Raw genomic sequence first — 14,109 nt, forward strand, 5'->3', positions numbered from 1 at the left:
ACTTGGCAGGTTACAGGCAGCCCTGCGTCAGAGTCAGGTGTAAGAGACCACAATGCTGGGTAAAGTATTGACGCCCAAGGCAGGGACATAGCTCGTCTGCCTGTCATTTTAAATGCATGACGTAAACCAACGAAGATCCCTTTGTTACAAACCACTATTTCCAGTCCTGGTACTGCTTTTCTCTTTTTTATTTTATTCTTTTGGTTAAAATGTTTATTACTTCAGTCACTTGAGAACAGTGCTGCTTTGTTCTTTACTCCCAGAACATGGAGAATATGATCCACAAACTGTGAGACCAGGAAGTCGATATAGCCATGTACAGGAGGTCCAAGAAAGGCTAAACTTTTTGAGGTATGCTGGTAGTCTTGTGTACTTGCTATGAATTGTTAATGTTAAGTTAGGGAATACTCAAAATACATTTCTTTTGTTGAACTGTCCTTGCTTTTGTAAATATATTAGTTGTTTATAAAAAAAAATTTACAACACATTTTTGTAAATCCACCATTAAGATAGAGACCATCATTTCTATGTAAAGAAAGTAATGTTGTACAAAGGGGAAGTAAATAAAAAATGCACTTTAATCTTAAGGCATCCGATTTGGTTACTACTGTTTACCCAAGCAAATGACTACAATTAATATCACATTTGTGAAGCCAATAGTGTACAGAGAGTCAGAGAGTGAGATGTATGATAGTTCTGTTTTTTTTTAATTTCATCAATATATTTTAGAAACTACTTTCTTATTTAGTGTCTCTCAAACCCAGTATGTTTTTATTGTGAGCCCTTCTTCTTGCCGAACAGTTTTTTCCTAAATGTATTATGATAATATGACTGCTTTAATTTATTCTATTATAGTGTAGTGTTCCACCCTAAAATTAAAGTGGATGCATGACCAAAAATAAAAGTTTCTCTGTAAATATAAGCAATTTTCTAATATACATTTATTACAAATTTTCAATGGCTATAAAGTTGTTTGTAGAAATAGCAGCTATTTAAATGTGGGCTTGGTCTGTCCTAGTAACATAATAAGTAAGGTTGAAAAAAGACACACGTCCATCAAGTTCAACCTTTTAGTTTTTTTTTGTTTTTTTTAATCTGCCTAACTGCTAGTTGATCCAGAGGAAGGCAACAAAACAACCCATCTGAAGCCTCTCCAATTTGCCTTAGAGGGGGAAAAAAATCTTTCCTGACTCCAAAATGGCAATCGGACTAGTCCCTGGATCAACTTGTACTATGAGCTATCTCCCATAACCCTGTATCCTCATTTGCTAAAAAGCCATCCGACCCCTTCTTAAAGCTATCAATGTATCAGCCTGTACAACTGATTTCCGGAGAGAATGCCACATCTTCACAGCTCTCACTGTAAAAAAACCCTTCCGAATATTTAGGCGGAACCTCTTCTAATCGGAATGGGTGACCTCGTGTCAGCTGGAAAGACCTACTGGTAAATAAAGCATTAGAGAGATTATTATATGATCCTCTTATATATTTATACATAGTTATCATATCTCCCATTAAGCGCCTCTTCTCCAGCGCGAACATCCCCAATTTGGCCAGTCTTTCCTCATAGCTAAGATTTTCCATACCTTTTACCAGCTTCGTTGACCCTCTCCAATACAATAATGTCCTGTTTGAGTGATGGAGACCAAAACTGTACAGCATATTCTAGATGGGGCCTTACAAGTGCTCTATACAAACCAATGGATAATAATACACACCAAATCAGATGTGACTTTGGAAACCATGTAGAAGAGCTGGCTAATTGATAGACCAGTGAAGAAGCAAACAAGGCTAACTGCTACATTTTTTGAAGAGGCAGAAACCAGCAGTGCAGAAAGGGGCATGCTGCTTTCAATTACAGTTGCATTACATTCACTTTAAAATCATTGGATGTTTTTAATGACTGTATGTTGGAAAGTTTCTTAGAATAAAATGCTCTTTTTTTTGGGTAACTTGGGTCAAAGTTCTAAAGATATAGTGCAGTCAAATTTAAAAAGTTTTTTTTGCATAATGAAAGAAATTTAATGTAACTTTCAAATATACATTGATTAAAAATGCATAATTATAATTGAAATTACAACAGAAGTCAGTTTCTGTATATCCTTTCACTATTTCCTTCCTCCACTGCTTACCAGCCTACAGAAGCAATTAGCAAAAAACAGATCTCCACCATTTATTTTTTAGTGTTTTAAGGTCTGTTAAAGGGCACCTATTTCAGAAAAACTTTGACCCCACCACAACTGCTAGCTGACTCTGGGTAACAAGCTTGCATATATTTAGAAAGTTTGCTGAGCATTGCGTATGACTTCCAGTATACATATGCAGTGTCCCAGCATGGCTGCCCACAATGGGAATAGGAACCTGGTGCAGGCCACCACAGTACTTTTCAGTGTAGAGGGAAACCTCTTTAGACAGAGTGCGGGCCTGCAGCTAGGGTGATGGAATAGGTGCTTAAATGCAGTCTAATGTGCATTTTTTTCATTATCTGTGTCCATTTTTTAATATGCCATCTCTTTCTGTTTAGTGCTATATGATCTGTAAATCTGCTTTTATTTACTTCACGGTGCTTACTTGCAGATTTTTGCTAAAGGATGGCCAGCTTTGGCTTTGTGCACCACAAGCAAAACAGATATGGAAGTGCTTAGCTGAAAATGCTGTCTACCTTTGTGACAGAGAAGCCTGTTTTAAGTGGTACTCCAAACTCATGGGAGATGAGCCGGACTTGGATCCAGATATAAATAAAGATTTCTTTGAAAACAATGTGTTGCAATTGGACCCTTCCCTTTTGACAGAAAATGGCATGAAATGCTTTGAACGTTTTTTCAAAGCTGTAAATTGTCGAGAAGGAAAGCTTGTTGCAAAACGGCGAGCTTACATGATGGATGACTTGGAACTCATAGGACTTGATTACCTCTGGAGGGTAAGCACCTAAAACTGTTTGCAGTTTAGAACTGATTAGATTCTGATTCAGACACCCAGAGTACTGAAACTGTAAGGAACTGTTCAGTGTAAAAATAAAACTGGGTAAATAGACTGTGAAAAATGTTTTCAAAACAAATTAGCCAAAAATATAATCTTTAAAGGCTTGAAGGAACTTATATGTAACATAATAGCCAAAACATAACTTCCTCCTTTGCATCTCTCTAACCTGTTAGTCAGTGACCAGAAGAGGGAACCTATGAGTCATTCAGTTAGTTTGTGTTGATCCTGACTGCAAATTAATTGCTAGTAATTTTGCAAGTTATAAAGAGGCAGAAGAGGAAGGGATAATAATAAGCGGAAGTTCATTTGTTATCCGATAATATAACTATTAATACGTATCTATACGTATACGTATTTATAACAGATTTTCCTATTCAGAAACCTCCAAATTATGAGGTTTGTCAATAGTCCATTTTAAGTTAATCTCATTTTTTAAATTGCTTCCTTTTTCTCTGTTCATAAAACAGTACCTTGATTCAATTCCTAACTAAGCTGCATGAGTCCATATTGGTGGCAAAACAATTATATTAGGTTTGATTAATATGTGATTTAGTATACAGTAAGACCCATAAATCTTTGGACAGACAACTATTTTTTTTTAAATTTTGGTTCTGTACATTGCCACAATTAATTTTAAATCAAACTCAGAACTGCAGAATTTCAGCTTTAATTGAGTGGGTTGAACAAAAAGATTGCATAAAAATGTGAGGAACTAAAGCCTTTTTTTAACACAATCACTTCATTTCAGGGGCTACAAAGCAATTGGACAAATTAAAAAACTGAAAATAAAAATGTATTTCTAATATCTGCTTGAAAACTCTTTGCTGGCAATGACAGCCTGAAGTCTTGAACTCACAGACATCACCAGATTCTGGGTTTCCTCTGCCAGGCCTGTACTGCAGTGGCTTTCAGTTGCTGTTTGTTTGTGGGCCTTTCTGTCCAAGTTTAGTCTTCAACGAGTCAAATGCATGCTCAGATGGGTTCAGATCAGGTGACTGACTTGGCCATTCAAGAATATTCCACTTCTTTTTTTAATAAACTCTTGGGTTGCTTTGGCTGTATGTTTTGGGTCATTGTCCATCTATATTATGAAACACTTCCCAAGTGTTGTCTGCATGTTGTCTGTTCACAGCAAAATCTTCCACATACAAGCACCCCCCCCCCCTCAAATCAACTCCAGTTGGTTCCTCACATTTTTATGCAATCTTTATGTTCAAACCACTCCATTAAAGCTGAAATTCTGCAGTTCAAATGCATTTGTTTTCATTTAAAATTCATTGTTGTTATGTACAGAACCAAAATTAGAAAAAAGGTGTCTCTGTCCAAATTATTGGCCTAACTGTATATTACTTAATATATGATTTTTAGTAGACTTAAAGTATGGTGATCCAGCATTCCAGATAATTGTAATGTTTCAGTTTCACCTTGTCCTGTCTTCCTGGAGCAACTCTGTGACATGTGGTTCTAATTTTTTGTTGCTGACGTTTAACTTTTAGTAGGTTATAGAATGGCCAGTTCTAAGCAACTTTTCAATTGGTCTTCATTATGTATTTTTATTTTTTTTTAATTATTTGCCTTTTTCTGACTCTTTTCAGCTTTCAAATGGGAGTCACTGAACCCATCTAAAACCAAATACTTTGAAAAGCTACACATTTAGGGGGTTATTTATTAAGTCTGAATGGCAAAAACTCAAAACATTAGTTTTTTAAAACTTTTTTAACTTGAATTTTTCAAGATTTCGAATCAGAAAATCCGCATCTCAGACCTACCAAGGTTGTATATGTCAATAGGAGAGGTCCCTATCCTATTTGGAAGTTTCTGTGGTCTGTGCTGGGATTAGCCTGAAAATATAACTATTTCAGACTTTTGGGCAAAAATCCAAAACATTTCGGATCCGGATATTTGCTCGATTTCTTTTCATGTTTGTCTTTACTTCGATTAAATCGTGATTTTTAATGATAAATAAGGTCCAATCGTGGATTGTAGTTTGGTCGAACTGGAGAGCTGCTGCATAAAAAGCCAAAGAACTCAAAAACCACATAATAAGAAATTAAAACAAAATACAAACTCTCAGAATTTCACTCTACATCATAGCAAAACTTAACTCAAAGGTGAACAACCCCTTCAATTAATACATTTCTTATTCTAAAACCTAAACATCATAACCTTTTTGTTAGAAACTATTGTATTAATTTAACAGCTGACTAACATTCTGCATTACATGCTGCTAAATGTGTATCGGCTAACTGTAACGGTTAAGAGTCTGCAACTGGAGTACTGAGCTGCGAGACTTATACATCAGAGAGATAAACTGCAGTTTTTACCTTCAATTTTAGAGACGTTCAACTGTTTTTTATATAGCACTCCAGAAAGAAAAAGAGTTTAAGTGAACCTCCCTTTAATTTAAAGACTATACAAAATTATATATGAAGATCAGTTGAACATTTGCTAAGAATAGGCTACTCTATTCTGGATTGTGTATATATTAATGTGAGCTTTAGATAATGTTGATTATAATTTAATAATAATGTTATAATAAAAAGTGTGTTCATTGTTGTATAATTAGTGAGAGTGACCTAAAACTTCAGTGTCCAAGATGTTTGCAAAACCAAAGATCCCAGCTTTCTTGCACGAGTTGAGGCAATGGGGAAATGTGGATTTTTTTTTTTTGTATAGTTGTGCAATATATTTAGCCCTAATGGCTGGTTAGTACTGACATATAGTTTGCTGTTTTAAATTTTCCATTTTTTTTTTCTGCATTAGGTTGTCATTCAAAGTAGTGATGACATAGCAACCCGAGCAATAGATCTTCTTAAAGAAATTTACACAAATCTTGGGCCTAGACTGCAAGCCAATCAGGTAAGTTTAGATTTATAAATCTTATTGTAGCCATGGAAGTGGATGTCTATCTCTTGCAAATATAGTAACAGTTAAAGTATGCTCTTACCGTGTTGCTATCCCCACTGGCTGTGACTAAATTATTGTATCAATTCTTGCACCACTGTTCATTTTATAATTTTGTTTCATTAAAATATGTTTGACCATTATTATTATTATACTTCTCATATTCTTACTTTATATGTTTTCCCAAAGGTGGAGATTCATGAAGATTTTATTCAGTCTTGCTTTGATCGTTTGAAAGCCTCATATGACACACTGTGTGTACTAGATGGTGACAAAGACAGTATTAACTGTGCAAGGCAAGAGGCAATTCGAATGGTCAGAGTATTGACTGTCTTAAAAGAATATATAAATGAATGTGATAGTGACTACCATGAAGAGCGAACAATTCTTCCAATGTCAAGGTTTGCTTGAATTAATTTTTCATAACTGTTTTATGATCCATACTTACTTGTATTAAACATTTCCTTCTTTGCAGAAGTGAATTTATAGAGCATTATTGAATTACTGTTTTAACTGCTTGTATGTGTCTGAATTATTATTCAGTTCTAAGTTTAAATACAGTTGCTGTTGTCCTGGCATCATGCTTTAGGGCAGTGATAGGATGTTTTGTGACATTGACAGAACATTGAATAATTCTTTCTATTGTGAAGAATGACAATAACCTCATGTAAAACACTTCAATGCTCATAGAAATGTTTGTAGAATTAATTGTTAATGCATTATACAAAACATAAAAAACATTTCATTGCTGTATTCTTGTGGTGGTGGACACCTGATTTTTCTTTCTTTTTATTAGGGCATTTCGTGGAAAGCACATCACCTTGGTAGTAAGGTTTCCAAATCAGGGACGGCAAGTGGAAGATTTGGACATATGGTCTCACACGAATGACACAATAGGTTCTGTGCGGCGTTGCATACTTAATCGAATCAAAGCAAATAGCGCACATACAAAAGTTGAACTCTTTATTGGTGGAGAATTAATAGATCCCTCAGAAGATAGAAAACTGATTGGCCAGTTAAATCTCAAGGATAAAACTGTAAGTAAATCTGTTATACTAATGCATGTGGTATAAATCTCAAGTTGTAATAAAAAATTGGAAAGTTAACCATTTTATTTATGTATGAAGTGCAAACTGGTAAATTGCAGCGACCTTCAGCATCTTGTCTAATAAAATGCTTTATTATGCCGTAAACTGGCTTTAAAACTTCGGTTAGTTCTGTTTCCGGGTGTGTGTGTGTACAGTAGATATATTTTTTAAAAAAATGATTTAATTTATATATACTATTTTAAAATATATACTATAAGGAGTCGCAGAAGAGTTCTGATAACATTTGAAAAATGCATTTAAAATGCATTTATAAATGCTAGGCAAATTTGCATCTGGAAAGTAACCAATGGCAACCAATCAGATCTTTACTTTCATTGTTCTTCCTGCTGCTAATCACTAATTGGTTGCTATGGGTTATTGTGCAGGTACAAATTTGCCCAGCGTTTATATATGAGCTGCCATGTGTGGTTTTTTTTATATAGGGCGATACAGATCAATGTTCTGTAACCTCTTTTCTTTTATGTTTCAGTTGATCACAGCCAAACTTACCCAGATAAGTTCAAATATGCCTTCAAGCCCTGACAGCTCGTCTGACTCTTCAACTGGATCTCCTGGAAATCATGGAAATCATTTTAGTGATGGTCCCAATCCAGAAGTAGAAAGTTGCCTACCTGGTGTGGTAAGTAAAGTGTGTGTGTTTTTTTTTCTAATTGTAAATTGTGTATTTAAAAGCAGCAAACTTTGTGTACTGTCTACAGATCTTCAAATTTAACATATTAAATTTAGTAATGTGATTACTGTTGATAAGCAAGTGAGAGCAATGATTGCACTCACAATCTTCCTGCCTGTCCTGCAAAAAAAGTTTATTTTGCTAGAGGAGAATGTGGTTCCTAGTGCATCTGTATCCTTTCTCCATTAAAAGGAATTGTTTAGTGTAAAAATAAAAACTGGGTAAATAGGCTGTGCAAAATAAAAATGTCTCTAATATAGTTAGTTAGACAAAAATGTAATGTATAAAGGCTGGATTGACTTGATTTCTAACATAATAGCCAGAACACTACTTCCTGCTTTTCAGCTCTCTTGGTTTACACTGACTGGTTACCAGGCAGTAACCAATCTCAGAGAGGGGGGGGGGCACATGGGTCATCTCTGTTGCTTTTTAATCTGAGCTGAATGCTGAGGATCAATTGCAAACTCACTGAACAGATATGTACCATGTGGCCCCTCTTCAAGTCACTGACTAGCTCAGAGTTATAGAGCTGAAAAGCAGGAAGTAGCGTTCTGGCTATTATGTTAGACATCCAGTCACTACAGCCTTTATACATTACATTTTTGACTAAATATATTAGAAACAATCTTTATTTTGCACAGCCTATTTATTTACACTGTTTTTATTTTCACACTGAACTGTTCCTTTAAATGGAGCCCTACACTAGATGATCGGTTACTCTCAACTGATTGACTTGTTTATGACCAAAACTTCCCAGATGATTGGAACAGTAAGAAGTGAAGTTGAACTGCTATTCCATTTTTTCTTATCTGCTGGTGCACCATGCATTGACTGACATGGTGCATGGGTAGATGGCGTTTTAAACTTTCTATATCCCCAAACTGACCAATATCTTTCGTACACTGTTATCAGTTGGGTGTCATTTTGCAATTTTACATACATTTTTTTATTTTTGTGGTTTCTGAGATATGCACAAATACGTTTTAGACTGCTAATACCAGGCTTTTGGCTCAGCAGTTCTTTCGTCCCTGTCAGATATATGTACAAGTATGGCAAACATTGGTAGAATTGAAAATGCAGTCTAATTAAAAGGTGTGGGCAAAAGTGGGTTTTAATTTGTTTCTCCAGTGACTATATAAACCTCTTCATATGGATAATAGCTAATTTTGCTCTGCTTTAATACTAGCTAGTATTCCTGAATTGTTGGCCCAAAATATTCACAATCTCTAGGTATACTTAGTGTCAAGTGTGTTTGAATTACAAGAAAATCTTAACTGTGCAAATAAGGGTGGTTGGCAGTTTAACACATCACTAATATATAGAGTATGGAGCACTCTATGTGACCCCTTTTTTCCAACCTCTGACAATACTGTTATCTGCCTGGGTGGCCAAATAGCAGCACTCAGGCCAGTCAGTTAGATCAGGAGTGCCCATAATTTACTAATGTGAGGTCTACTTTTAGTGGTGTTATCCCATTATGATCTACATCCATCAATCCATTGTTAGCATTCTCTTCCATGGAAAATATTACTTGAATACTGATTAATGGGAAAATATATATTGCTATATTTAGTAGACATCTATTTATTTTGTGACCATAACATAATTATCATCTTAATGAAAAGAATGAATGAGGGTTATTTAGACAAGCTGTTGACAGTGTTTTGAGATCTACTGATCACCAGCTAAAGGTTTACTGGTAGATCCTTATCTACCTTTTGGACACCTCTGAGTTAGATAAATAACAGGTCAGCTCATGTATGGACACATTAAGTCCTTGATAAAGTTTTTAAATATGCTCATTGCTGCATGATTGCACAGCTGAAGTGATTGAAGCACCCCCAATGATATCCCTTATTGAAATTGTTATGTTGGAATCATGTTAATGGTACTGGAACTTTCTAAAGTTTCAGTAAAAGCAAGTTCACCTTTAAATGAGTTTGAGATTATGAATTTTAGCCTTTCTGTTCTGCAAGTGGTTTAGGCAGCACGCTCCAGGAATTGACTTTAATCTATTGCAAATCATTCAATGTCCACTTTACACTGTTCTCTCAGATCAGCATACTCACAGACAGCAAACGAAGTACTCCAGCACAAGTATTCTGCTTAAGGGTTTGTAACCTTTTTTGGCTTGACATTAAACACGGGTAGTAACCCTTAAGCAGAATACGTGTGCTGGAGTACTTCGTTTGCATTGAATATTGGAGGTGCCGTCCTCCTATGACCTAAGCACCGTGTATGATACTGAGAGACCAGGTGTGCACCTGCATCCTTTGGCTACTCACAGACAGCTCCAAGCCAATTTGGAGAGACCGCACACCTCACAAACCCAAGCAGAGTTTCCTGGTGCTCAGTGATAGGAAAATCGGCAACCGCCCAGCCAAGGTACGTAGAAGGATCACCGTCACACAGGAGTTTGGTTAAGCAGGGCAAGCCCTTGCAATTTTATTAAATGCAGTGCCATTTAATAAAATTGCAAGGGCTTGCCCTGCTTAACCAAACTCCTGTGTGCCGGTGATCTTTCTACGTACTCACAGACAGCACCAGCCACAAGATTCTTGGATTAAAACGCCTTTATTAGGGCATGGGCTCTGACCCAAAAGAATCTTGTGGCTGGTGCTGTCTGTGAGTCTTCTGAGCCTTTCTGTTCTGCCTCATTCCATCCTACAACTGAAATCTGGTTGTCAGTGTGGGAGAACCTAATAACCAAAGAGATTGACTGTGAGGTTTTAGTTTATTTTTCTTTATTTTTTATTACTTATCATTTTATACAGGCCTCTCCTGTTCATTCCTTCCATTTTGACTTCAAAACTGCTGATTGATTGCTATTGTAATTAAGCCTTAGTAACTAGATAACAGTTTAGGTACCAAGCTATAGAATCCGCACCAAACATTTGAAGGTGAATTTCTCTTTTAATATTACACGTTTCAGGCTCAAGTAAGAACATTTTATTTTGATGTGCATCCCTTTATATAGTAATGAAAAATTTTAACATTCCACTAAGTCCTTGTAAGAACTCAAACTTGTGTACATTATTTTCCATAGGCATTTAAGTAATACAAGTACTTTGGGCATAGAAACGTTAATTATTTATACTTATTGTCTTTTCAGATAATGTCCTTACATCATAGGTATATATCTTTTCTTTGGCAAGTTGCAGACTTGGGCAGCAGCTTAAATATGCCACCACTGCGTGATGGTGCGCGAATCCTTATGAAACTTATGCCACCAGGTAAAAAATAAAGTGCTTAAATCAGCTTTGTCTTTAATCATAGATTTCACACAAATAATAAATTCAAAAATTTATTTTTAAAAATGTTTTCAATATATTTGATTAATGACATTAAAACTAAAAAACAAAACACACGGAGCACCTGGTTTTAATATAAATTCATGTTCCTACAGTGCAGTTAGTAATGCTTTGTTCATAAGTGGACAGTGGGTTGTCCTGTGCTCCAGCAGTGCGTGTCTGGATCATTATTGAGCAACTAGTTTTAAAATCCAATACAAAGTAATTCTGAAAACTGCAGCCTTTAATTCAACAATCAATAACTCTTAAAAAGAGAATCCCTCATACAAATTGGCTGCCCTTATTATTGGGAGCCTGAAGTCAGATACTGTTCCAAATCCTTAATACATGCAATGTTGTGAATAAATTAAATTACAGGTCCTTTTAATGTCCATAACAGCAGTGGTTTTTGTTTCATGTTACTTTCTTCCCTTATTTTTGATGAAAATAAAATGCTTTTCTCTCTCTCTCTTCACAGACAGTACTATAGTAGAAAAACTCAGAGCAATCTGTTTAGATCATGCAAAACTTGGGGAAAGTAGCCTAAGTTCATCTCTAGATTCCCTTTTCTTTGGTCCTTCTGCTTCTCAAGTTCTTTATCTGACAGAGGTTGGTAACCGTTCCATTATGATCAATGTATGTTAAATATTTTAGTGTAGGGATTATATACTAATTCGTTTTTTTTTTTTGTTTTTTTTAAACATATGTCTGTGCGTATGTATTTAGTAGTAGCATTAATGTGACGTAAAATGTATTCACATTATCTAAATTAGTAACCTTGCACCCATTACATTTTGTCCTCAATTGCCGTTCCAAATCTTCACAAAGGCAGGGTGTCATTTGTTTGGTATTTAAGAATGGTTAGCCATTATATTGTTCTGGGAGTCTCATTTAGCAAGAAACTGTTTTCTTATTAATGGAACTTATCACACGTTATTTAATATAAAGATTTCTAGAACAGCACCATTTATTTGTGTATGTCGTGTTTGATGCTGCAGCTGAATTATATCACCAAGTAAAATATTTAAGCTAATTAATACTTCAATGTGGATGTTATTGTTTGTGTGCCTTTTCTAGGTAGTTTATGCCTTATTAATGCCTGCCAATGCTCCCCTTGGAGAAGATGCAAGTGATTTCCAATACAACTTCTTAAAAAGTGGCGGTTTGCCACTTGTTTTAAGCATGCTGACCCGGAATAATTTCCTACCAAATGCTGACATGGAAACAAGGAGGAGTGCCTATCTTAATGCCATGAAAGTCGCCAAATTGCTGCTTACTGCCATTGGCTATGGCCATGTTCGTGCTGTTGCAGAAGCCTGCCAACCTGTTGTGGAAGGCACAAACCCTGTTTCACCGGTAAATTAATCATTCAATATTCGTTCTGTATGTTAAGTCTCTTAATAAAACATTGTTTGTGTAGGTTAATGGTGCTGGTAAAATATGGGACTTGTAAGTGATTTATCTATTACAAATCATATTAGCCAATGGGGGAACTTTTTTAATTCAAGTTATATATTGCTTACTTTACGTAAAACAAACTTTTGCAGTACAGTGCTGCGTACATAAGTGGTGCTATAAAAATATACTATCTCTCTCTGTATGCATTAATAATCTATAAGTCTAACCTTATTTTAAAGGGGTTGTTTACCTTCCAAACACTTTGGCAGTGAGGTATAACTAGTGCAACTAGGAGGACACAGCAAAAATAAGAATAGACTTAGCTCCTCCCCCACTGGCTATACCCCCCAGCAGGCGGAGCCCAGGTCAGTTTTTGTTGTGTCCTCAGGAGGTAGGACATGCTTCTGACTTTGGTTAATCCAGTCAGTGTTTTACTGACACAGGAGATGCTCATAACCCCTACACTGAGTAGGAGGTTAAAAGTAACATCTCCCAACGTGGGCTTGCTGCCGGGGTCCAGCCTTAATGTCTCCTTTCCCTCACAGGAGAGGTACTGGCTGGCTGGACGGCACGGTGTGCGCCAGAATTTTTTTCCTCGCGCACCTTCTCTGTCCTCACACACAACACCGGAAGCGCAATAGCCCCCATATGTACTAATTGTAAGCCAACAGCTATGGCTTCAGAACCCCCAGGACCTGCTCCTACTCAGGCACAGAAATCCTCTCAGGTGTGTTCAGGGACACCCACAGACACATTACCCTCCAATGCACAGGCCATTCCCGAGTGGGCATCTCACCTAGCAACAGGGATCCCTAATTTGGCAGAATCTCTGGACAAACTCCTTTCTAGACTTGAAAAACATTTATATGCTGGGATATATATGAGGCCAGTCAAAGGGCCACAGTCTCTGGGATATAGCCCGCAGTTCCTAGGGCACAAATTCAAAAAATATCCCAATATCACCATAAAAAACACATTTTTATTCAATGCCACTGATTAAGTACCAGAGGGTATGAAACGCGTAAGGCGGATTACCATGGGGTCTGTATCTTCATTCTTTTAAAATTATTTTTGAATAAAAATTTGTTTTTTATGGAAATACTCAAGTTTATGGGATATTTTTTGAATTTTATCATATCTAGACTTGACAATACAAAGGGTAAGTCACACAAACGGAGGGTTCCTTCTGAAGAGGACCGTTTTTTATCAATTTCAGAAACCAGTCCCCTCCTCCGTCAGACACTGCTCTCTCAGAAGGAGAATTGTTACTCCGTGACCGAGAGGAAGAAGAATCCATCCCACACTTTTTAGAGACAATAGACTCTCTGATCCTATCTGTTCTAGACACTCTCCACTTTCAGGAGTCTTGAGACCGCTGCCGCATCATCTAGTTCTCTTTTCAAGAGGCACAGCAAAGATTTTTTTTCCATCCCACTCACAGCTTGACAATATAATTCAACAGGAATGAGATAAGCCTGAGAGGCGTTTCCAGATTAACCGAAGATTCTTAAAGCCTTTCCTGTTCTCGGCCGTTGTTATAGAAAGGTGGTCCTCTACCTCTGGATGTGCCAGTATCCTGGCTATCTAAGAACACAGCTCTGCCTTTCCCAGATGCCTCATCCTTTAATGATGCTTTGGGCAAGAAACTAGAAGGTCTACTACGCTCCATCTTTTCAGCCTCAGGCACCTCATTTCACCCAGCCTTTACCACGGCATGGGTCAGTAGAGTGATACAATCCTGGTCAGAGTCGCTAAT

General features: G+C 36.6%; 1 protein-coding gene across 5 annotated transcripts in view; it reads left to right on the forward strand.

The window, feature by feature from the left end:
* The window catches only part of usp9x.L (ubiquitin specific peptidase 9 X-linked L homeolog), a 116,713-nt gene that overhangs the window by 49,081 nt on the left and 53,523 nt on the right, over positions 1-14,109 (forward strand). For all 5 annotated transcript variants that reach the window (XM_041582097.1, XM_018246638.2, XM_018246640.2 and 2 more), the window contains exons 15-23: positions 264-351; positions 2,578-2,920; positions 5,746-5,841; positions 6,076-6,287; positions 6,683-6,923; positions 7,465-7,614; positions 10,778-10,898; positions 11,434-11,564; positions 12,033-12,311. In XM_041582097.1, the coding sequence (XP_041438031.1) occupies positions 264-351; positions 2,578-2,920; positions 5,746-5,841; positions 6,076-6,287; positions 6,683-6,923; positions 7,465-7,614; positions 10,778-10,898; positions 11,434-11,564; positions 12,033-12,311 (1,661 nt within the window). The remainder of the gene's footprint in view (positions 1-263; positions 352-2,577; positions 2,921-5,745; positions 5,842-6,075; positions 6,288-6,682; positions 6,924-7,464; positions 7,615-10,777; positions 10,899-11,433; positions 11,565-12,032; positions 12,312-14,109) is intronic.

Source organism: Xenopus laevis, chromosome 2L (assembly GCF_017654675.1).
Source record: "Xenopus laevis strain J_2021 chromosome 2L, Xenopus_laevis_v10.1, whole genome shotgun sequence".
Lineage (NCBI taxonomy): Eukaryota > Metazoa > Chordata > Amphibia > Anura > Pipidae > Xenopus > Xenopus laevis.